Below are 21430 nucleotides of genomic sequence, written 5' to 3' on the forward strand. Positions count from 1 at the left end.
TGGCACGGCAGGGCTCTGTCCCGGTGGTGCCGGCACCCCTGCCATCGCTCTGTGCCAGGGCCCAGCCGGTGCGGGAGCACCGGGGTGGGGGAGATGCGCTGGGCTGGTAAGCGCAGCTGGTATTTATTTGTGATTTTTGTATTTATTCTTCACTTCTGCTGGGATAGTGGGAGGTGGATGGTACCAATTCGCAGCAGGTGATGGGGCATCCCATGGAGAGCAGGACCCACCGGTGAGAGGATCCACTCGCTCTCTGGAGCTCTCCCTCTCTATAAACCAAACTATGGGAAAGTCACTGAGTCCATGGGAAAGTGCAGAGAGGAGGCAAAATTACCAGGCACCGCTGCAGCTGGCTGAAGGCAAGAGTTTAATCTAAAGAGTAATTTCATCTGGCGATGAGTTGCACGTGGCACGAGGCAGAGCTGTAACGGGCACGAGCGTGCAGAGAGGCAGATGAAGGGAAGATGGGGGACCCGGGGTGCCCAGACAGCCCTCCCCACCCAGGCAGAGCAGCTCTGGTGGGTTGGCATCACGGGGCTGAGACCCACCAAGGGCCAGTGGGGCTGGGGTGGATGTGGAGGCATTTGTTGTAGCTGTCTGCTTGTCACCTCCCACCACCGACACGGGGGCAACTTTGGCCAGCAAGTGCCTGCTGCCAGCACTGGCGGGGGGGCAGTCCTGGCCCGGGACCCCCCCAGCGTTCATCCCACACTTCGCTTCCAGACCCAGACCTGCCCCGAGCCTCCTGCAAACGGCTCCTGCACGAGGAAGGTGGCCCTGCAGCTTGGACTCAGTTCAGCCAAAGAGGAGACCATGCGGGATGAATCCTACTTTCATTAGACTTTATTTATGGACCAGACTGCCGTGAGCCCAGACCTGCCGCTGCTAATCACTCCTGGTACCTCGTCAGCACCGCTGCAGAGGGAGAATGGGTGCGGCGGAGGACCAAACACCACGGGGCTCCTGGTCCTGGCCCGAGGCCGTGCACTAGGCTGGGTAAAAGCGCTGCAGAAGCTCCTTCTTGTTGACTTTTCCCATCTGATTGCGCGGGATCTCCTCCACCACGATCAGCTCGGTCGGGATGGCGTACGGTGCCATGGTCTCCCTGCAACACAGAAGCACAGTCTGTTACAGCGGGCAGACCAGCGCTTCCAGCCCCTCCATCCTACACAGCCCGTCCCGAGACAGACTCAGGGAGGATTTGCTCCGAGACCTTGCGTCCTGCAGCCCGTCATGGTGTACAGCCAAACCGCCCCAGCCGCGGGGCTCCGGGCAGCGGGGCCACAGGCGAGTGGCTTTGGGTGAACGCTGACCCCGGGAGAGCAGCGGGGCTGAGCCGTTGCAGCATTCCCCAGGCACACATTGCTCTGCTGCGGAAGAGGGGGGCTGGAGACCCACGGCCCCAAGCAGCCCCACCTGGGCCCCCAGCCCCAGGAGCCCATTTAGGCTCAGCCCTGGGCTCCAGCCCCCTCCTCAGCTGTGCTGTGGGGTGCCTGCCCCCCAGCCTGGCTCTGCAGGGACCTGGTTACCGGCACCCGGCCCTGCCTGCCGCGTTCAGCCCCACGGGTGAGGGCACTGCCTGCGCCGGGTCACCCTCGGCTGCCCGCTCCCCTGCCCTTTGGGGCAGCTGCCCTCGCTGCCAGCCCTGCCAGGCAGCACCCCGTCAGTACAACGCACCCCACCAGCACCCCGAAACACCCACCCCCAGCTCAGGAGGGGGCACAGGGAGCCTTCAGTAAGCAAACCAGAGGCAGAGCCCCCGGTGAGGACTCATCAATCCTCCTCGTCAGAGGGGAAAAGAGCGCGGTGGTGTGATGGATGCTGGACCCCCGCGTGTCCCGGTGCTGGTCCCTGAGGACCAAGACCACCTCCCTGGGCGTGGGCCGGTGACTTGCCGGTGGCCAGCAGCCTTCCCGCTGCGGGAGGGAGTCTGAGCGTCACGCATCGTCCCTGTGCCCTTTGCAGAGCGCGGCGGGGGGGCTCTCCTGCCTTCTGCTGCCTGTGTGTCACCAACCTGGGGCCGTGCCCAGCTCCGGCAGCGTCCTGGCACTGACTCTGATGAGAGATGCCAAGTCTGCCGAGCCCTTCAACCGTCGCCTGGCCCTCCTCCCCCCGCCCGCCACCAGCACCCCCTGCCATATGGATGCCTCTAACTCGGGATGGAGCCTGTCGCCGGGAAGCACGATCGGAGGCGAAAGCCGCAAAATTAATCACTCTGAAGAGGGACATGTGTCTCCTGCCAGGGAGTGCGAGAAAAAAGGGCCAAACGAATGTTAAGTGACATAAAAAATAAAGGGGAGAGACAGGGCGAGAGGCAGAGGCAGGCGGGGGAGCCGGAGCGGTGCCTGGAGCCAGCGCTGCGCAGGGAGCAGCAGTCCCGGAGGAGCCCAGGTTGGCGGCCAGCCCCTCCGACCCTCTGGGGGCTTTTGTTTCAAGGGCTCCTGCCCTCGCTGTGTGGGCTGAACAGCATCGTGTCTGTCCACAGAGCCGGGGACGGCGACGGGAAGAGACGTGCAGGGACAAGGGGGAACGCCCTGGGATGGGGGGCAGGCAGGGGAGCACACGGGGGGGCGAGCGCAGCCCCCTGCCCTGTGCCAGGGACCCCCAGGGCAGCACCGAGGTGACCTGCAAAGTGCAGCCGTGGGTGGCGGAAGAAGGGGTCTGCCGGGGTCACCAATGTCCCTTCCAGGGGGCTTCGGGAGGAGCAGCCACCGCACGGCACAGTGAAGATCTCCCTTCCCCGCTCTCCATCGCTCCTGCCCCGTGCTGAGCCCACGAAGGGCCCTGGATGGAGAACCCTGGAGCACCAGACCCCGTTAGGGACCAGGACAGGCTGAGCCTGGCCAGGAAAGGGCATCTCAGCTTGCAAGAGGACATCAGCAAAACCAAACAGAAGGTGTTGGTGGCCGTGGGCTGCCCTGGGAGGAGCAGGAGTCCCAGATGACCAGCAGGCCGAGGGTTAACGCATGTGTGCAATGCACAAGTGCCACAGGAGGGATGCCCTGGCAGGGTCTTGGCCCCTCTGCCCCAGCAGCCACCCCTGTGTGTTTGGTTTCTTTGTTTGCTTCTCTTCCCCCACCACGTAACTGTTTAATCAGAGCAGCAGCCGGCCAGCTAGCATCTTCCTTGCATTTGCTAAATCGCAGTCCCCCAACTGTGATTTTTGCAGATCCAGGGGAAATCTTTAATTGGTTGCTGCGCAGCCCCTGATGAAACAAGTGCTCCTGCCGCTTACAAAATAGCGCCAGCCTCGCCAAAAATATCCGCAGCCTGAAGGAGGGAGTTGCCAGGAAAAGAAAGAATCTGCTATTAAATATTTTGCTAACGGAATATTAGTGATAAACCCGGTAATTCGGCTTCCTGGCTCCCTCCTGCCTATTCTCCCATGACTGATGCCCGAAACCTCAGCGCTGGCCGCTCTCTGCCCGATTTGAACGAGGAGGCACAGGTCTCCACGCTGAAACCTTGCAGGATGGCCAGCGGTCGCTCTGTGCCGTGCTCTCCAGAAAAGCACAGACCACTGGCACCGCGGTGACACCGAGCATGGTCCATAAGCTCCGGTGTCTGCCCCTCTCCCCAAACCCCGCGGGAGGGGTCTCTGGGGCTAACCGGGGGCCGGGTCGGAAGGCAAGCAAGGAGCGATTGCAGCAGCACCGGGGGAGAGCCGAGCAAACGCTCTGGCTGCTGAGAAAACACAAAGCTTCCCCTGCCCCGGTGCTCGCTCTGTGCTGGGGGCTGCGGGGTAGGAGCCACTCGGCCGCACCGTGCCGGTCGTTTATCAAAGGCACTTTTGGGGTGAGAGGCCCATTTGTTTCCATTATCTCGCGTGCTTGGAGACCTCCTGGTTGGAGCTCTGGTTTGTTGGGGTTTTTCTCCATCCCCAGAGCCTGAGGCACAACGCTGCTGTCGCCCACCCCTTCACACCCCCCCTCCCGCCGTGTCCCTAAGGAGGGTGCTGCAGGCTCTGAGCCTGCTTTTCCCCACGCCCTGCCACTCGCTATGCCCAGCTCCGCGGCGGCTTACCTGGCCCAGTCCTTCAGGTCCTTCACGGAGAGCATCTCACCCTTGCGCAGCTGCACGACAGCGCTGACCCGCTGGCCCCAGACCATGTCTGGAGGTCCGATCACAGCTACGTCTGCAGAGAGAGCGGAGGACTCGGCCTGAGAAACACGAGAGATTCCTGGGGGAGAAGAGGGGCTCAGCACCACTGGTGGGTGCCAGCAGCAGCGGTGCGCAGGGAAGAGGAAGGTGCCGTGGGACGTTAGTACAGGAAAACACCGGGGCTTTTGTGTCGACACAGTTTCCAAAACCAGAGCTTTTCACCACGGAAAAGGCAGGAAGCCCCACGGTTCGAGCGATTTCGAGTGACCGGGCAGGAATGTGATGCACAGGGTGGTGTGGAGCCAGGGGCTCCAATTCCATCCCCTCGTACAGGGTCACGCACAAGGGCAGGACAGATTTAATTACAGTCTCATTTCCAAAAATCAGATGAGGGCTGCTGCTGACTCAGCACCCAGCCACAGGCTTCACGGCTTCAGCCCCGGGAGACGAGTAACAGCGGGCTTTAAATGCAGCCTGCTCTTTGCTCAGCCCCGGCCTCGCTGGCGGGGAGGCTGGGAAACGGCCTCGTGTCTGCACGCGCTGAGCCAGGGCTGCCGCTCGAGCCAGGCTCCCACGCGCCGTCCCTTCTCGGCACGGGGACCGGGGAAGAGCAGCGTACCTGTGATGTGCGGGTGCGCAAGCAGATGACGCTCCACCTCCAGAGCGCTGATTTTGAACCCCCCGTTTTTGATGATGTCGACCGAGGTGCGGCCCTTGATCCAGTAAACTCCGTCTTTGTACGCTGCCGTGTCTCCTGCAAAGCAAAGCGGGCTCCGTCAGAGGCCGTCCCCTGGCTCTGCCTTTCCTGCCGCGTGGATGCGATGCTCAGGCGATGCCCGGGGCCGGCGCTGAGCCCGGCTGCCTGTACTGGCACGTGGGGAAAGCCACGCTCGGCACGACGGTCACGAGCATCCCTGCAGAGACCCCCGGGATGCCGCGTCAGCCTTCCCCACGCGACAGCCCGCTCCCGGGGACACGCAGAGGGGAGACAGGCATTGCTTTTCTGTGGAGGGAAAGGGAAGAATAAGGCTATGCACCCAGAAGTCCCTCGATACGGAAGCAATGACAGTAGGAGCCATCGCTGCGGGTGGATACGTTCCCCAGCGCACCCTCACCACGGACCACAAGACGAGCAGGCTCCAGCTCAGCCCCTTCCCTGTCTTCCCGGCAATCACCAAAGACCTCGGTTATCCCGTCCCGGTAGGACGTGACTCCTCCTGGACCTCTGCCGTCACCAGGGCTGCGCAGCCCCCATCGCATAGTCCCCAGCCTCCTCCTCCTCCCAGCCGCTGGCCCGTGACAGCGGTGAGATACCCGCCTCCAGCAGCCTGCAAAAGCCACGGAGGGTCTTTCCTAGCAGTTCCAGCGCCGCGTGCGTGCCACCAGCCCCTGCCGTCCCCCGGAGCAGCCCTCGCCCTGGGGACTTCCAGCTGCTGATGCTACTGCTCGCGGCGGGGGGCTCCCCCCACTCCTACGCGGCTGCTACTACTAGAACTAGGTGGGGGGATAACGTCGGGAAGACAAGAGTGCCCTAAGCAACACGTTGGATCCGACCTGTCCTTTCTGCAGGGGGAGAAGGCGTGTGGCAGGTGTGATCCGGTAATTAGGCGCTCGCGCCGGGGCTGGGAAGATTGAGGAGAGAGGTCATGTCGGCACAACCTGGCTAACTGCTTAACAAGCTGGTGCACTTTGATAGCTACTTAAGATGATTACTCACATCCTGCTAATAGAGCCTTCGCCAACCGGTGGGCGAGGAGGGGGGGCTCGGGACCTCACATTTCCATTTCAGAGCCTTGATGGCAGCACCAGGGGGGCCCTTCGCTCCCCCGCCCCGCGTCAGACCCCATCCTCTCCCTAATGACACACGCTGCCATTGTGGCCACACACCCGGCCCGCTCCCCGCTGCGGCTTCGCTCACAGACCTCATTTCACTACCGGCTGGAAAGCTCAAACGCGGAGATGAGACGGAGATCGGCAGCGGGAAAAAGCAGCTTCCAACAAAGCAGGGTGACCCGGCACCGCTGGGGCCGCAGGAGTTCCCGTGGTCGCTTGCCTTGCTCCCCATCCACGTGCGTGTCCAAAATCTGGGGAACAAGGACACTGCGGGGTCCCGGACCCCAGGACCCCTGCGGCCAGGGGCTCGCTGAGCCAGGAGGACCTGCTAAACCTCTGGTTTGGGTGCAAGGAGCACGTCGAGTGCACCCTGTGGGCTCTAGGATGGGTCGAGACCCGGGGACTTCATTGGGGGACCCAGGGAAGAGCCTCCCCACTGCCCCCTGCTCCCCAAGGACTGTGGGCACCCCCGTCCTCTCCTTCAGAGGTGAGGTCCTGTCTCCTCCGGGGACTCGCGGTGTCACGTAGCAGCGGTGAGCACACCTCCACCCTTCACGTCGCTGAACCTCACCTCCGCCTCACCCCCCCCCCTTCCCAGCGCTGCTCCTGCCCTCCCCAGCGCTGCTTTGCAGCGTTCCTGGCACGCTTCCTGTCCCACGTACCACAGGACACGTCCACCGGCCCCGCAGCTTTACAAAACCCCGTTCCCAGCTCAGTTCTGGCACGCCGTGGACTTTGCACGTGGCACGTGCAAAGGCAGCGAACGCCCAGAGATTTATGGTGTCAGAGCAATGAAATATCAGACTCAGTTTTGAAATTCAGGCTGCTCCCCAAAAGAGCTGTGTCCCTGCTCAGCTGGCACATGCCAAAATCCTGAGCAGCTCATCTTGCTCAGTTCAACCAGGGAATGATTAATTGTTCCTGTATTTGCCTGCCTGCCTCTTGGCACTCTTCTGGATGTTGAAGGCTGTCTGGAATATTTTAAAGTTGTGGGAGAGTTTGAAACTTGGGCTCTCTGGGTGTTTGGCTGCTCGGGGTTGAAAGGAATTCATGACTGCTGTGATAAAGCACCTTCTGCGCCCCGTATCACTGTGGCATGTGTGACTGACACAGGACCGGAGAGTGAACATTAATTAAAATGTGGCACTGGGGGACCGGGGAGCCACGAGCTTTCGGCGGGGAGATCAGGAGCTGCTTGTTCATACAGAGACGACAGGGAGAGGAGGGGGAATTCAGCCCCGGTTCAGTGACACGCGGCTCCCACGTTGCTCTTCAGGAATTAAGCACAGGCGAGCTGCCACATTTGCATTTTCCCCTGCTCCGCGATGGGGAGAACGGTCCGAGGGACAGGTCCAAGGGATGGTTGGGTCCATGAGACAGACCTGGGTGGGGGCAGGAGATTGCACCTGGCCGGACCACTCGCTCCCCTTATCTCTCCTGACAGCGAGCAAGGACTGAATTCACATCCCTGCTGCCCTTGAGGCTGTCGGGGAGGCGTCAGCACGGCTGATTTCTCTGAGCCTGTTTGCAAAGCAAACTGCCAGCGCAGAGCCTGTCACCGGGGTCTCGTCTCTGCCCCACTCCCGCCCCCCCATGCACGGGGCCAGGGCAGAGCAGGACACACAAGTCCCAGCGTTGCCTGGCCTCAGATCCCGCTTCCAGCAAGGGAAGGCTCCGTGCTTGTCTCACAGCAGCGGGATTCCAGGGTACGTCTGGTCCATAACGAAACACCTCAGCTACGCCGAGGGGATGCGGGCGCTGCGCTGGAGCCCAGCGCTGGAGCGGGGTCGTTAAGCCGGGTGCTGGAGCGGGGTCGTTAAGCTGGGCACCGTGCCTGGCTGGCTCAGCTGGGCGGCAGCTGGAGCCAGGCTGGCTGATGGCTAGCCTCCGTGAGCACCCCTGCACGGCCATGGCCAGCACCCAGGCATGGCCATCACCAGCACCCAGCACGGCCATCACCAGCACCCAGGCATGGCCATCACCAGCACCCAGCACGGCCATCACCACCATCCCTGCACGGCCATCACCAGCACCCTGCACGGCCATCACCAGCACCCTGCACGGCCATCACCAGCACCCAGCACGGCCATCACCACCATCCCTGCACGGCCATCACCAGCACCCAGCACGGCCATCACCAGCATCCCTGCACGGCCATCACCAGCATCCCTGCACGGCCATCACCAGCACCCAGCACGGCCATCACCAGCATCCCTGCACGGCCATCACCAGCACCCAGCACGGCCATCACCACCATCCCTGCACGGCCATCACCAGCACCCTGCACGGCCATCACCAGCACCCAGCACGGCCATCACCAGCACCCGGGCATGGCCATCACCAGCACCCAGCACGGCCACCACCAGCACCCAGCACGGCCATCACCAGCACCCTGCACGGCCATGGCCAGCACCCCTGCACAGCCATCCCCTGCCTTCCCAGCTGTGGCAGGAGCCCGGGCAGGGTCTGCTCAGACCAGCCTGTGGAGACATGCCCCGTGCTCGGAGAAGTGCCGCTGCCAACTGCGAAATGTGCTTTCTGAAGGAGACGCGCTCGCTGAGCTGTCGCCTCCCAGATGTTCCGCACGCAGCCAGGGACAGGAGGAAGAGTCACTTCAGATCGGGCGTGGAGAGGGAGGGGAGATCCCATCCTCGCCGCTCACCTTCCGTCCCTGCGCTCCCCACCAATGCTGCCACGCTTCTCGCACGGATCCCTCCAGCCCCGTCAGCAGCACAGCGCGGCGAGCGGTTAGCATGATTATTGTGATTACTGTGAGCTTCTGGGATGAGCTCTGCAGTTGCTCCCCATCTCTTTTCTTTCTGTCTCCTCTCCCCTGTAAGCCGAGCATCGGGGTCTCGCTGTCACTTCCCGCGCTGACAGGACGGAGCACGCTCCGGGGGACCGCCGTCCGCCGAGGACAGCCACATTACCCTCTGCCCCGCGCCATCTGCTACCAGCCGAGCACATCAAGACGGCGTGTGCGCCGGCACATCCGGCGCAGCAAAGCGCTCGCTGCCTCCCAGGCCAGCAGGGATTTCCTGGGCCAGTGAGACTAGTTAAAAGGATGCTGTCGTTTGCTTAATGACTCTCCCCCACATGCTCCCTTTAAACAGTGCTAAAAGCGTCATTTCCAAACCTGGCGCTGCACCAAGGGCCCGTGGCAAGGGTCGTGCCCATCTCCCCAGGGTTCCCAGCGTGGTGGGTCCCTTGTCCCCTGTGCCTGATGGTGCATGAGCCCCCCCCCCCCAGCCCTGCTGCTGGCGTTGTGCTCCATCTTCCCCCCGGCTGGCCCATTTTTTATTGCTCCCTGACGCAGGTTGCCACCTCCAGCGGGCTGCAGACCACGGTGCTCCTCGCCCAGCAGCCTCGGAGCTCTTTGCTGGTGCAGGTACCTCCTCCCCAGCTGGCAGGGGCAACAGAGGCACCGGGGGGGGATTTCTGAGCAGGGAACAGAGAGGACACCACCTTCCAAACCATGTTTCTGCCTCCCCTCCTTTCCAGCTGGCCGTGCCCGTGGCTCCCGGGTGCTGCCAGGGAGCACCCAGTGCATCAGCACAGGGACAGGAGGGGTGCCGTGGGAGCGGTTTGCCAAACAGTGGGTTCAGTACCTGTGTGATCCTGCACCATCGCTTCTCGTGTGCCACGGGGACAACTGCCCGTGCTATCGCCTGGCCATCTCTCGTCTCTGCGCAAGCCTGCAAACCCCTCAGGGCAGGGCTCCCCCACATCCAGCCTGGCCGGGAGCCCCAGCCAGCCCGACGATACGCCTCGTCCTCCTGCTACCCCAGCCTCGGGCCCGCTCTGCCTCCGGAGCTGCTCCTTGGGTTTCAGCAGGACTGACGTGAGCTTGCAGCAGTGAGACAACCTCAGCTTGGGCACGGCGAACCCCACCGGCACCCCAGCGCCTCTCCATCCTCACTCCCAAAGCCTTTCCTCCCTCTGGCCCAGGGTTCGCCCCGGCAGCGCACAACGGCGGGGTCAGGACAGCCGTGCCCGTGCTCAGCTGCTTCCCGCAGCACGGAGCCAGAAACAGTATTTCCTTCCTCGCAGCCAGCTGCGCGGGGAAGGGGATTTTTGGCTCATGAGAAGATTTCGGTCTCTGACACCACATCTCCGCCTCTGCTTGCCCGGGCCACCTCCGACCGGGCTCCTTTCATCAGACAAAGCAGCCAGCGGCAGAAGCCTCCGTCGCACGTGGCTCAGCTCCGGTGCTGCGGCGCAGCTGATGCTGGCAAGGCCATGGGATTATTGTTTCCCTGACAGCAGCCGTCACCGCTACCTTTGGATTTGTTTCAAGATGCTCAGTGGGCATCTGTTCTGCGAAATGTTAAAGGCTCTGCTGAGCTGCATACTGAACAGGCTCCTGCGCCGGTTGAGCTGGGGGTGGGCTGCACTTTGCTGGAGTTTCAGACAATTTTATATATATATATATAAATATATATATAATCATAGAATGGTTGGAGTTGGGAGGGACCCTAAAGATCATCCAGTTCCAACCCCCCCCCTGCCATGGGCAGGGACACCTTCCACTAGATCAGATTGCCCAAAGCCTCATCCAACCTGGCCTGTTGTAAAAAAAAAAAAAAATATATATATATATATATACACACACACATATGTAACAGGCAGCAGGCCGGCTCCAGTGGCACGGCTCCGAACAAGGGGGATCCGTCTGGGCCAGGCCCCCCCAAGCTGCTGAGGGCTGCCCATTCAGCACCTGAAAGCAAGCTGGGGACATCTCCATCGGCCGGCAGGCTCAGCGGGTACCACGCCATGCGGAGACCGCAGGCTGGCGTGAACCGTGCCACGAACCACCAGGCACTGAGCGAAATGCAGAAAAGACCTTTCCCGGGCTACCTTTGCTTTAAAAATGAGGCTTTGGGGTCAGACCTGTTCAGAGGGAAGGGCTGTCTACGGACACTTGCTTGGCAATGGCCGCTGGACTGCAGGCGCTCGCCGTGCCCAAACGAACCCTAAAAAGCAGAGAAGCTGCAAGGGAGACTTTATTCCCAAAGTCAAAGCCCAGAGATTTCTGCAACGAGGTTCTTCAAGTTGCAAAATACTTGTTGCAAAGATGAAAGGGCCCTTGTGATTCTGCCACTACGGCCTTTAGTTTGTGCCCCTCCTTCGTTAGAGCTCTCCCGGCCACTAACGGCGTGCTCGAGCCGCCTTCCCACGCTGAACAAAGAGCAGAGCCACCGGAGCAAAACCCTGCCCCGAGCTCCTGTGCCAACACCCTCAGCCACGGGTCAGCTTGTTCCTGGCAAACACTGCAACGTTTCGCCATCAAAGGTGCGATGAGCAAACATTTGAACCTACTATTGACCAAGAGAACACTTGGGCTGGTGAAATGAGGTGCTGAGCAGCTTGAAGGAGCTCTGAGATAGCACAAGTGTGCAGGAAAAAAAAAAAAATGAGCCTTTTCAGGTAAATCATGAGGAAAGCAAAGAGCTCAGCCCCGCAAACGGGTGCTGTGCCCCAGGAGAAGCCCAGCCTGGCCACAGCCGGTGCTGACACAACATCCCCGCTCACCGGGCACAGATGTCACCAGGTACCTGAAAGGACGGCGAGACGAAAGATTGTTTGGTAACACGTGGCGCCAGCTTTGCGGCACCGACAGCGTCGGCTGCGCTGCGACGTGCGAGCTTCAGCTGCGGCTCTGCGAGCCGGGAACCGGCACGCCGGGACGATGTGAGAGCGACGCTGACTTGCAAATTGTCGCACGGCCTTTCCTGGCTTCTGGGAGGTTTTTCACCATCCCCACGTTATTTATACCCCTATTCCTTTGTGTTTAACGCTCCCCAGAAGGGACGTGCCAGGCGTTTTCCCAAGCGGCTCGCTGTGCCGCACCGGCAGATGGGAGGCAGGACAGGCAGGCACCCCAGCACACGCTGCAAGGTTTGCAAACCACAGCCACGGGGTTTACCGACACCGCGCGCAGAGCCTGGCCCGGCAGCACCAGAAGGAGCGGATTTTGCTGTCTGCAGCTGCGATATGGAAGACTCGCTCAGGACCTCCCCGGCTGCGTCGCTGGGCAGGATCTGGCACCGGTAATGTTTGGCACGGCAGCACTCGTGCACATCAGCAGCGGGGAAAAGCAGCAGGCTAGGGATGGCAGTGCCCTGGACTTGAGTCCAGCCTTAAGAAAGCCTCAGCCCTGCTCAGATATCTGACCCGGCCTGGCTTGAGGATGCGGCCCCTGAAAGACAGGAGAGCTGGGATGCTGATGACTCTGTTCCCCCCAGGGTCAAAAGCACCCCACAAGGGTCTGTGAACGCCCGTGCCGCTCCTGCTCACACTTACACGGTGCTTTTGCAGACCAAGTGCCACAGCAGAAAACGCCTGGAAACAGCAAAACATCCCTTTGAAAGGGAATCTATTTCGTTGAGAAGAAAAAAAAGTGGATTATTTTTACCCTCCTGCCACGGTGGCAGCTAATGCTCTCACGGGGAGCTCCAGAGTCTTGATCAGATGCTGCAAAACATCCCCCTGCGTGGGGCACAGCCCTCGCCCCGGGTAAACGGGGGGTGCTCTCAGGCAAAGCTGGGCTTGGCACGCTGCCTTCGCCCGCCCCACGGTACTGGCTAAGTGATTTGCTCCTGGTGGAAAGTGCTTGCTGACCCAGCAGGCTGGAGCTGCTCGTTTAACAGTTTCCTGGCTGCTGGAGTGGCTTTTCCAGGTTTCGGAACCGCCTGTGGAAAACCGTGAAGGTGAGGAGCCCAGGGAGACAAGCCGGGTCCCCGGGGCTGGAGCGGCGCGGGGGATGCTGGTGGGCTCTTCCCTGCCAGCAGCAGAGTGTGGTTTGAGCACTTTCTAATATTAATTAGACCTTTTGCTGTTAATGAATCATTCCAGATTTTGCAAATTAAGTCTTGGCTTTCAAAATGCTTCTTGCAGAGCCCAGCGCTCCTCAGAGAGCCGGGCTGGAGAGCAGGGACTTCTCGCATCCACTATTCCAGGAGACGCTGACCCGCAGGGACGCAGAAGAGACGCGTGTGGCTGCCCACGTGGGGCCGGTCCCCCCGTGCTGCCCGTGGCCAGGGCAGGATGGCCGGGCACAGCCCGCAGACCTTCCTCAGACCCCGCCAAGCGCCCCGGAGGGTCTCCGTTGACAGCCCATCCCGGACGGTCCCTGAGAAAGTGTTGCGATGGGTCACGCTGCCGTGCCGCAGCACCGACCCTGGCCCGTGACCGTGCCCCCCAGCCCGGCTCAGGACCAGCCCTGCTGTTGTGGAAATCAGCACCGTGAGAAACCAGCACCGGCTGCTTTGGCTGCGCCGAGCAAACAACCCCCAGCCGGCCCCGCTCCCGCTGATGGGCGGCTGCCGAGGGGCTGTCAGGGGGTGTCTCGGGGAGACGGGGGTGCTGCTCCCCACCCAAACTGGAGCCTGGGCTCCCCCTGCCCTGCCGGCACGGCTGCCCCCAGCTCTGTGCTGCTGGTTGCAGCGAGCTCCCGGCCCTGCCGCGACGCTGCCGCCGCTCCGCTCCCGCCGGGCTCGACACCTGCTCTTTTGGGAGCCTTTGAGCTTTTCTTTTTTTCCCCCCCCCTCCAAACTCCAGGAGGAATCCCCTGCTGTCAGCTGCTCTCCTGGCAGACGATCCCTCATTTCCAGAGTTGAAGAGGAGAGACAGAGCGAGGCGCTCGCCTTGCTGCGTTCCTCTGCGCTGCCTGTACCGGGGGAATTGCCGCTCTCGCCAAAGCAGCGTGGCGGGGGGGACCTGCAGGCTCCCAGCTGGCAGACCCCCGGGAAGCTTGCAGGGAGGCAGTCGGGATCATCAGTCTTTGCCCTTCCCCGGTGCCTTTCAGCCGAGGATCTCAAAGCACCCGATCCGGAGGCCAATTAGGCAGAACCAGGAACAGCTGGCAGGACAGCGGTGGGGTGCGAAGCGCTGCTCAGACGGCAGAGCAGTGGGCAGGAGGTTGTGCATCCATCTCTGCTCTGCCCTGGGATTAACTCTTGCCTGCCTCCCGCTTCGCTCAGATGGTTGGTGATGCTCCTGGTCCATCCCAGGCTGAGGCAGAGCTCACCCTCTTCAGAGAGACACGCATCAGTGATTAAGACGATGATTTATTTTCCAGGCAGGATTGATCCAACAGTCTGGGCAGGCAGCGAAGAGCCTGAGCCCTCATCCTGATACTCTCACCGGTTTGGAGAGCAGAGCAAAAATCTGGGGGCTCACACCCCCTTTGCCTGAACAAGGCTTTGCAGGAGCGCGTCTCAGTGCCTGGGCCAGCTTTCACCAGCACGTACAGCTGCATGGGGGCACGCGGGGGCCAGCCGAGGCTACTGATGGCCACCCTGCCCACCCAGCGATGACGCACACCCTGCCCACCCAAAGGCAGCTGCGGGACCACAGCTGGCAGCCACGTCCTCCTGCCTTTGGGCACGGCTTTTCCGGAGATGCCGAGCAGGGCCAGGTTCCTGCCTGCAGATTTGGTCCACGCCAGGCTGTTAGACAAAGCCCAGCAGGAGACCGCAGAAATGTTCCTTCCCGCCCTGAACACCGAGCTTTGGGCTTCGGGAGCATCCCGCAGAGCGAGCTCCACGTGCCCATCACGCCACTGGACGAGCAATTCTTGTCACGGGTTTCAACTTTCCGCGCTCTTTCCAGGGCAATTCAGCATCTCACTGGTCTCCTAAATCCATGGAAGTTATTTTTCTGGAGGTAACGCAGACACAGTGGGACCGGGAAGCTGCAGAGCGTGACGTGGCAGCGACGCTCCTGCGGCCGCTCTGCCCGCGGCCAGGCAGAGGAATGGTTTTCCCGTCCCTCTCGGCACAAACTCCCCGCGCAGCTCCCAGCCCCAAGCCCAAGGAAACGGTTTCATCCCACTGCCAGAGGTTCCTGTGCTTGAGAAAAGCCGTGAGAGGAGACGTGGGGTGGACAAACGATTAGAAGGCGAGTGCTAAAGGGCGTCTATAGGAATTAGATAATCCGTCCTCTCTGCGGCCGGGCGCCCACCTTGATGGGCAGAGGGACGGGAGGCTCTGCGACACATCTCCGTTTCCCTCCCCCCATGCAATGAAAACTGCATCGATAGATCCCCCATCTGCTCACATACATCACACACTTCACTCCAGTTTATTAGCTGGAATAAATCATAAATATTTCATTATACATCAACGACGCTCGACTCCGGGAAGGCGCAATCCATCACCTCGACACTCCTCGCGACCTGCCGCCATGCAATAAGCTTTCCAGTCTATTAAACAAGATTGATACAGTGTGCTAGGATGGACTAGGGGAATTTATTTATGGAGCGCTGGGAAAGGGAGGGCACCGAACGCGTGGTGCCGCACGGGCAAATCGGAGCTGCTCCCATTAGCCGCTTGGACTGGGCAGTCCAAGCAGAACGCCCCGAGCACAGCGCGAGGTTAAGAAGATGCTGCGGCAAAGCAGGGTCCGGGCTGAACCCCGCGGTGCCCAGGTCCGGGTGCAGCACCCCGGGGTCCTGCGCAAGGAAGGGGAGCTCCCGCTCCAGGCCGGACCTCACGGATGAATTGGGAGAGCTCCAGCACCTCTGCCCTGCTCAGCACCCCCAGCTCATCGGCACAGAGAGGAGAGCCCAGCGCTGCTGTGGCTGCACGGCAGCAGTAGCTGCTGTTCCGCGCCGGTGAACAGGCTCCTCAGCGCTACGAGCTGCGTCTGCCCAGAAATACTTACTGGAGTGCCGGCATTTTGCTACTTTTGGAAGCTCCAGGCTCATTTTAATGCCAGACCTTCGCCTTTACTTCTGAACACGTTCTCCGGCTCAGCAGGGCCAACGGAGCGGCAAACAGAGGGGACCACGGTGCCACTCCTCGCCCTCCACCACGTGCCGTCGTCTGGGGCGCTGCCACCCACGCTTCACTCTTACAACCTCACCGCTATTGCGCACGGCAGCAATGCTCCCACGAACCGGCGTTACCTCCCCTCCACCAGAGGTGTAAAAATTAAGCGATTCACCAAAGGTGACGCCGAGCAGCTCTGAGCCCAAGCTCGGCACGCTCAGCCCCTCGGCTGCTGCTCTTTCCATGCCGGAGCTGATGGAAAACCCAGCACCAGCCCGGCAGAAGCATCCGTCCTTCGAGAGGGACCTTGCAGACGGTTGCAGGTCAGCCCCCAGCTCAGGAATCCGATCTCATCCATCCAGAGAGACCTCGTCTCTCCGAGCCACATCTCCCTTTAGGAGCAGCATCGCTGTTAGCAACTCTCTGGTTGAACAGTGGGCGTACAACCGGCCGATGAGTTCCCAAAGCCCGGTGGATGCTCAGCAAGATGCTGACCTGGCACGCGGTAATCCGGAGCCTCTCCGCGGCGTGCCGCGCCGGTGGGATTGATTAGAGACAGGCTTGCTCCTGAAGGGGATTGACACAGCCTCGGCAGCAATGATGTATGCGTACACATCTATTTAATGAAATGCTAAATGATAGGCTAAATAACAGAAGCAACTTTAGCTTGATTTATTGCATGGAAATGAATAATGTTTGTCACCGCTGTCAGCCATCTTGGCTAAGAACAGAGGTTACGAACACAAATTGTAGCTAATTAACAGGAATTAGCACTTCTGAAATCCCGGATTTTGGTCCCTTTGCGGAGGCCGGTTGTGCAGCAGCGTGTGTCCCAGCTCGCCCAGGTCGCCTGCCTGGGCTGCCGAAGGCTCGTCACCTCTCCCCGGCACCCCCAGCACTCCCGCACTTCAGCACACGTGTTCTCCGAAATCAAGCTGCCTTCCCTCCGTTCCCGCTCCCCCGCTGCTGCCTCGCGTCCCCGGCCGCTTCAGCAGGGAAACGCGGCAGCAAAACCCTGAGCCAACCCTTGATCCTGTCCTTTCCACAGGGTCTTGGATCCTCTTCTGAGTTACAAGGGGACTCGAGAAAGTTCCTGTTAATCCTGATCCAGGGCGTAAAGTTGAAATCTCAACTTTCTCCTTTTGCACACCTTTCCCATCTTGCGCAGACCACGGCCGTGAGCCCTGCCGAGCTCCCAAAGGCCGGCTTGCTGCTGCCTCCGCAGCCTGTCACAGCACCGGAGCGGCTCTTCGGGGCTACTCAGGTCTACCTGGTCGTTTCCCTGGGCTCACGAGAAGACAATGACCAAAAAAAATAAATAAGCTGCTTCTGCAGGGGCATGGGGCTGCTCCAAGGCACTGCTCCCGTGGCGGTGTACCGAGGGTTTGCTGTGCACCGCAAGCATTAATAAAGCATCAAAGGCTCCTGAGGGGAAGAGTTTGAAACTTCTTCAAAAAACACATGCATATTAATAATGCACCAATTATTCATGAGGAAACTTCCAGGGCTCCTGTTTGCTCGGGTGCTGCCTGGGTGCAGTGCAAGAGCCCTTCCCCAGCGACCCAGCTCTGCTCAGCAGAGCCACCGGCACCCGCTCTCCGCCGGGAGAAGTGCCGGCACCGTGCTTCTCGAAGCAACACCTATCCTGGCACTGGCAGCCCCGGCACAGCGCCTCAACGCTCTCGCTGGCAGCAGCCCTACCTATCTGCTACCCGCCCTGCTGCCAAAACCCTGCGGTGGAGCCAGGGGGTGGAAGAGAGGAGGAGCGGCTCAGCGGCTGCAGCCCAGAGACGCGTTCCTGCGGTTCCGAACGGGCAGGTCAGCTCGGAGAGGAGCCAGCTGCTCTCCTTTGCAGGTCCCGTCGACCGGTGCACGGTGTCAGAGAGCCTGGCCAGCCCCGGTGCCGATGATGGATTTCCTAGCAAACCCCAGCCCAGAGCATCCTCAAGGTCCAGAGCAAGCTCTGCTTCAACCCCCTGGAAGGGAAGAGCCCTTTGCCCTCCGGTCAGACGGAGGAGCTGCTCCAAGGGGTCTGGATGAGGACCCTCGTTCTCCAGACACGGGCTGTGTGGCCACCGAGCTCAGCCCAGCACGGGGAGGTTGCTGTTGCCTTCACCGCAAACTGCCGCCGGCAGCGGGAGCCCTGGCAGGAGGTGAGGACATGTGAAGACACCGATACATCGAGGATAATACCGGCTGCTCCCGTGCCTCCCCCGAAACAATATCTGAGAGTAATAGGTGGCTGTCACGCTTTGTGGGCCACCGTCCACTGAGGCAGAGCAAGATTTTGACACTGTTACAGATTTCTACCTGCGTGAAATCTGGAGGTAATTTAATGGCTCAGGAGAAAGGAAATAAATCTATTAGAACGGAATCGCTGTTTGTTTACGTATCTTGCCATGAACATCACCACGAGCAGCAGCAGCAGCAGGTGTATGTGCAAGCACCATTTATTTACATAATAAAATTGCCAAGTAGATTTGTAGCTCAGGGGCATCCTTGCCTCTCCGTGCGCGTGCCTAACTCCCATTAGCATTAATGGCAGGCGCGGCGTGCTCAGCAAGCGGGGAACAGACCCTCCAACTGCCCTCATGGCTGGTACTAAGAGATGGAGGGATGCAGACATCTCAATGTGTCGGTTCCTCTCCCCTGACTCGGTCAGGGGATGGGAATTGCATTGCAGCTTCAAGCTGCTTTGCAATCCTCCCCATCTGCGAGAGCTGTCGGGTCTGCTGCGAGCTGCCTGGCCCCAGGAGAGAGGGGGGTAAGCAACTGATTCCCCACTCTCAAAACTTCTCCAGAGACCGCTGGAGCATCCAGCATGAGAAAAAAAGAAAAGCAGGAAAAAAAAAAAAAAGCCCCAACAACCCAGCCTGGAATGAATTCCTGTCATGCCCCGCAATGGGGAAGTTTGTTTGTATTCCACAGGCAGCAGCGCTGAGCCTGCTGTCAGAGCCACGCTGGGAGAAAGGGCAAAACCCTGCCGAGATGAAAGAATGTGAAGCACTGGTACAGCCTCCCCTGGCATTTACACGTGGAAAAAAAAAAAAAACAACAAAACACTCAAGGGCATCTCACAAAGAGCTGTGCTAATAAGGCACTCCTCCCCACGCTACGGCTGTGCCGGTGGAGCGGGAGATGGAGCGGTGCGGGGAACGCTGGCAGCATCTCCAGTACCTGGGAGGAGAAAGCTGCAGATAAAGACAGGTCTGATTTCAACCCAGTAATCCCGAGCCGTGATCTCCCCCACTCTGCTTCCAGCGAGGGGACAGGGGCAGTCGGGGACTTGCTGCTGGACACATGAGGAGTGCAGCTACCCCCTGCCTTGGCTGATAAATTGGTGATACCCGCCTCTCACAGCTGTAGTTTTTAAGGGTTCCTTGAGTTTATCGTACCTCTCAGGCAGCAGGGTGAGAAGCCAGGATGCTGCTGCACCCGCGTCTGCCCTCGCCGTTTGCTTGCACATCGTATTTCCTTCGCCATCCTGAAGCCTGTTCGGTGCAAATCCCCCCTCCGTGCTCTGCCCTACGACCCCCACCGCTGTGATGGGCTCATGCCACCGCACAGACCTGCCCCCGCTCTCGAGAGGACTTTTCTCCTGGGACACCTTGCTCAATCGGAGTGCTCTGCCTAGCACAGGAGAGAAGGCACGGCAGTATTTAGGCAGGGGCAGATTATCCTCGTGTCACTTTTTGTCCTGCTGCACCCTGCAGAATTCACCCCAAGGGTGCGTCTTCTGGTCACTCTGGTTTTAAAGAACTGATGTTCCAAAGAGAAAAAGGCACAGGAAACTACAGGACAGGGAAGATACAGGTTATTTTCAGTCCAGTTTGCAAGAAAATAGGCTGTAATCCCAGCCATGGGACCGCACCAGTGAAGTTGTGGTGACCGTATGAGGTTGGCTCTTGGTCCCGTACCAAAGTCTGGAGCTTTGGGTTCTGCACACAAAATCAAGGCTGAGGGCTCCCCCAGCGGGAGCATTTCTGACGCCTGCTCCTCACGCCCACACTGACTGGGACGGCCAGGAGATGGGCGCAGAACATACCCACATACCCGCACCTGGTGGCTCCCCTCTTTGTGAACTGCGGAGCTCACCCCATCCTGGGCACCATTTCACGTTCCTCCACAGACACACAGGGTTCCAGGTGAACGCGAAGGGCTGGTTTAGGGCTGGCAGTGGTGCTGGCAGCTCTCAAACTCACAGCTGAACAGAGCTAGCAGCCTCAGCTTCAGCTGCAGACACGTTAGGGGAGCTTGGAAAGCACCATCCATCGCACGCCCTCCAAACCCCAAACCCTCTCCCACCCCTGCGAGACGGGCTTCCCAGCATGCCCGAATGGCCAGCAGGTTTTGGCTAGCAAATACAAAGGCCCACCTCCACAGTATCGTTTCAGGGCCCTGGGGATTGCTGCGTATGGTCCCTGCTCCAGCCTTGGCTCGGGTTGGCGTCAGACCCCTTACGTGACATAAGCCAGCAGACAAAGTCCTGGGCACCAGCTTTCAGCCAGGAGAGGACAGCACCAAAGGGATTAACAGAAAATCAGACCTCGACGGCGTCTGGCAGCATCCCGGCTCCTGCCTGCCCTCTGCAGAGGTGCTGTTCCTCAGTTCTGGGTACGCACTGCACACGTAGCTCAGCGTGACCAGGAGCCTCTCCATCCCTTCAGCACGTCACAGACCTGAAGGACAAGCAGCAGATGAAGCCTCCCCAGCCCGGGGACGCTGCACGCCCCGCTCCAAGGCCGCCATGCTCCTCGAATGGGAAACAGCAGATAAACCAGCCGAACTTTTGAACGTTTCCGCAAGCCAGGCAGCCAAGACTTCGTAGGTTCACTCATCATTAGCAGGAACTCATGGGTGACTGATATGACACAAGTAGGCTGGGCGGAGGGAGCTCCCCCGCTGCTTACAGCCAGAATTACTGCAGATGGGTTTGCCCAGAGGACAAGCCAGAAAAGAAAATGGGTAAGTAAAAATGAAAAACGCTTGGTTTTTGTTTTGTTTTTTTTTTTCACATTAGCATTTAAATATTTATAGAAATCCCTGCAGACAACAAGATGAAAAAGAAAACTCAAACACTAATAAATAAGTAAATGCTCCAAGGTGTGGCGGCTGCCACTCAGCTGGCGAAACTTTGAAGAGCACGGTAACCACACGTGCACGGCTAAAAATAATAATTGTAACAATAAAAACATTAGACTAAACCCCTCTGCTTTGGCTTCTGCCCTCTGCAGAACAGCTGAGGGATCAATTACACCTTACCTAAAGAGAGCACTACCTCTTCTTTTCCGTGCCATGACCTGTCCCAGTCTCTGGCGAGACGAATTATTAAATAAAGCAGAGATAACGACGGGAGGCTGTTGACTAAGAGAGGCAGCAGTGGGATATGGGGAAAGATATCTGCCTTAAATTGTTTGCTTAAATATACAGAAGCCTATACTTTTGCTTAGAGCATAATACCATTAGTCGTAAGTAAATATGTTCTCAATTGTCTGGAGCGAAACCCAGAGGGATGACTCTTGTTGAAAGTAAAGAGCCTGGAGCGATCGCATCCTCGGCTGCTCTCTGTCCCAGCGCACACAGTGCGTGCCAGAGCCTCTCAAAGCCAGAGCCGCTCAGCCCTTCTTCAGGCACTATTACCGACCCAACAAAAACCTCAGCACTTCACGGCGCCCGGTCTCGGATCCCGCCTGTTACAAGTGATCCCTCGCTTTCCCGTGCTG

General features: G+C 59.7%; 1 protein-coding gene across 8 annotated transcripts in view; it reads right to left on the reverse strand.

Moving 5' to 3' along the window:
• Positions 1 to 821: 821 nt before the first annotated feature.
• Positions 822 to 21430, reverse strand: part of ACSF3 (acyl-CoA synthetase family member 3) — a 65596-nt gene continuing 44987 nt past the window's right edge. For 5 of the 8 annotated variants that reach the window (XM_054840391.1, XM_054840389.1, XM_054840392.1 and 2 more), the window contains 3 exons: positions 4721 to 4855; positions 4024 to 4135; positions 822 to 1105 (listed from right to left, as the gene is read on the reverse strand). In XM_054840391.1, coding sequence (XP_054696366.1) covers positions 988 to 1105; positions 4024 to 4135; positions 4721 to 4855 — 365 coding nt within the window. In that variant the 3' untranslated portion in view covers positions 822 to 987. Of the gene's footprint in view, positions 1106 to 4023; positions 4136 to 4720; positions 4856 to 10682; positions 19338 to 20082; positions 20387 to 21430 lie in introns of those variants that run through there. The other 3 variants (XM_054840394.1, XR_008579091.1, XR_008579090.1) reach the window with 3 other exon arrangements.

Source organism: Grus americana, chromosome 13 (assembly GCF_028858705.1).
Source record: "Grus americana isolate bGruAme1 chromosome 13, bGruAme1.mat, whole genome shotgun sequence".
In the NCBI taxonomy this organism is placed as follows: Eukaryota; Metazoa; Chordata; class Aves; order Gruiformes; family Gruidae; genus Grus; species Grus americana.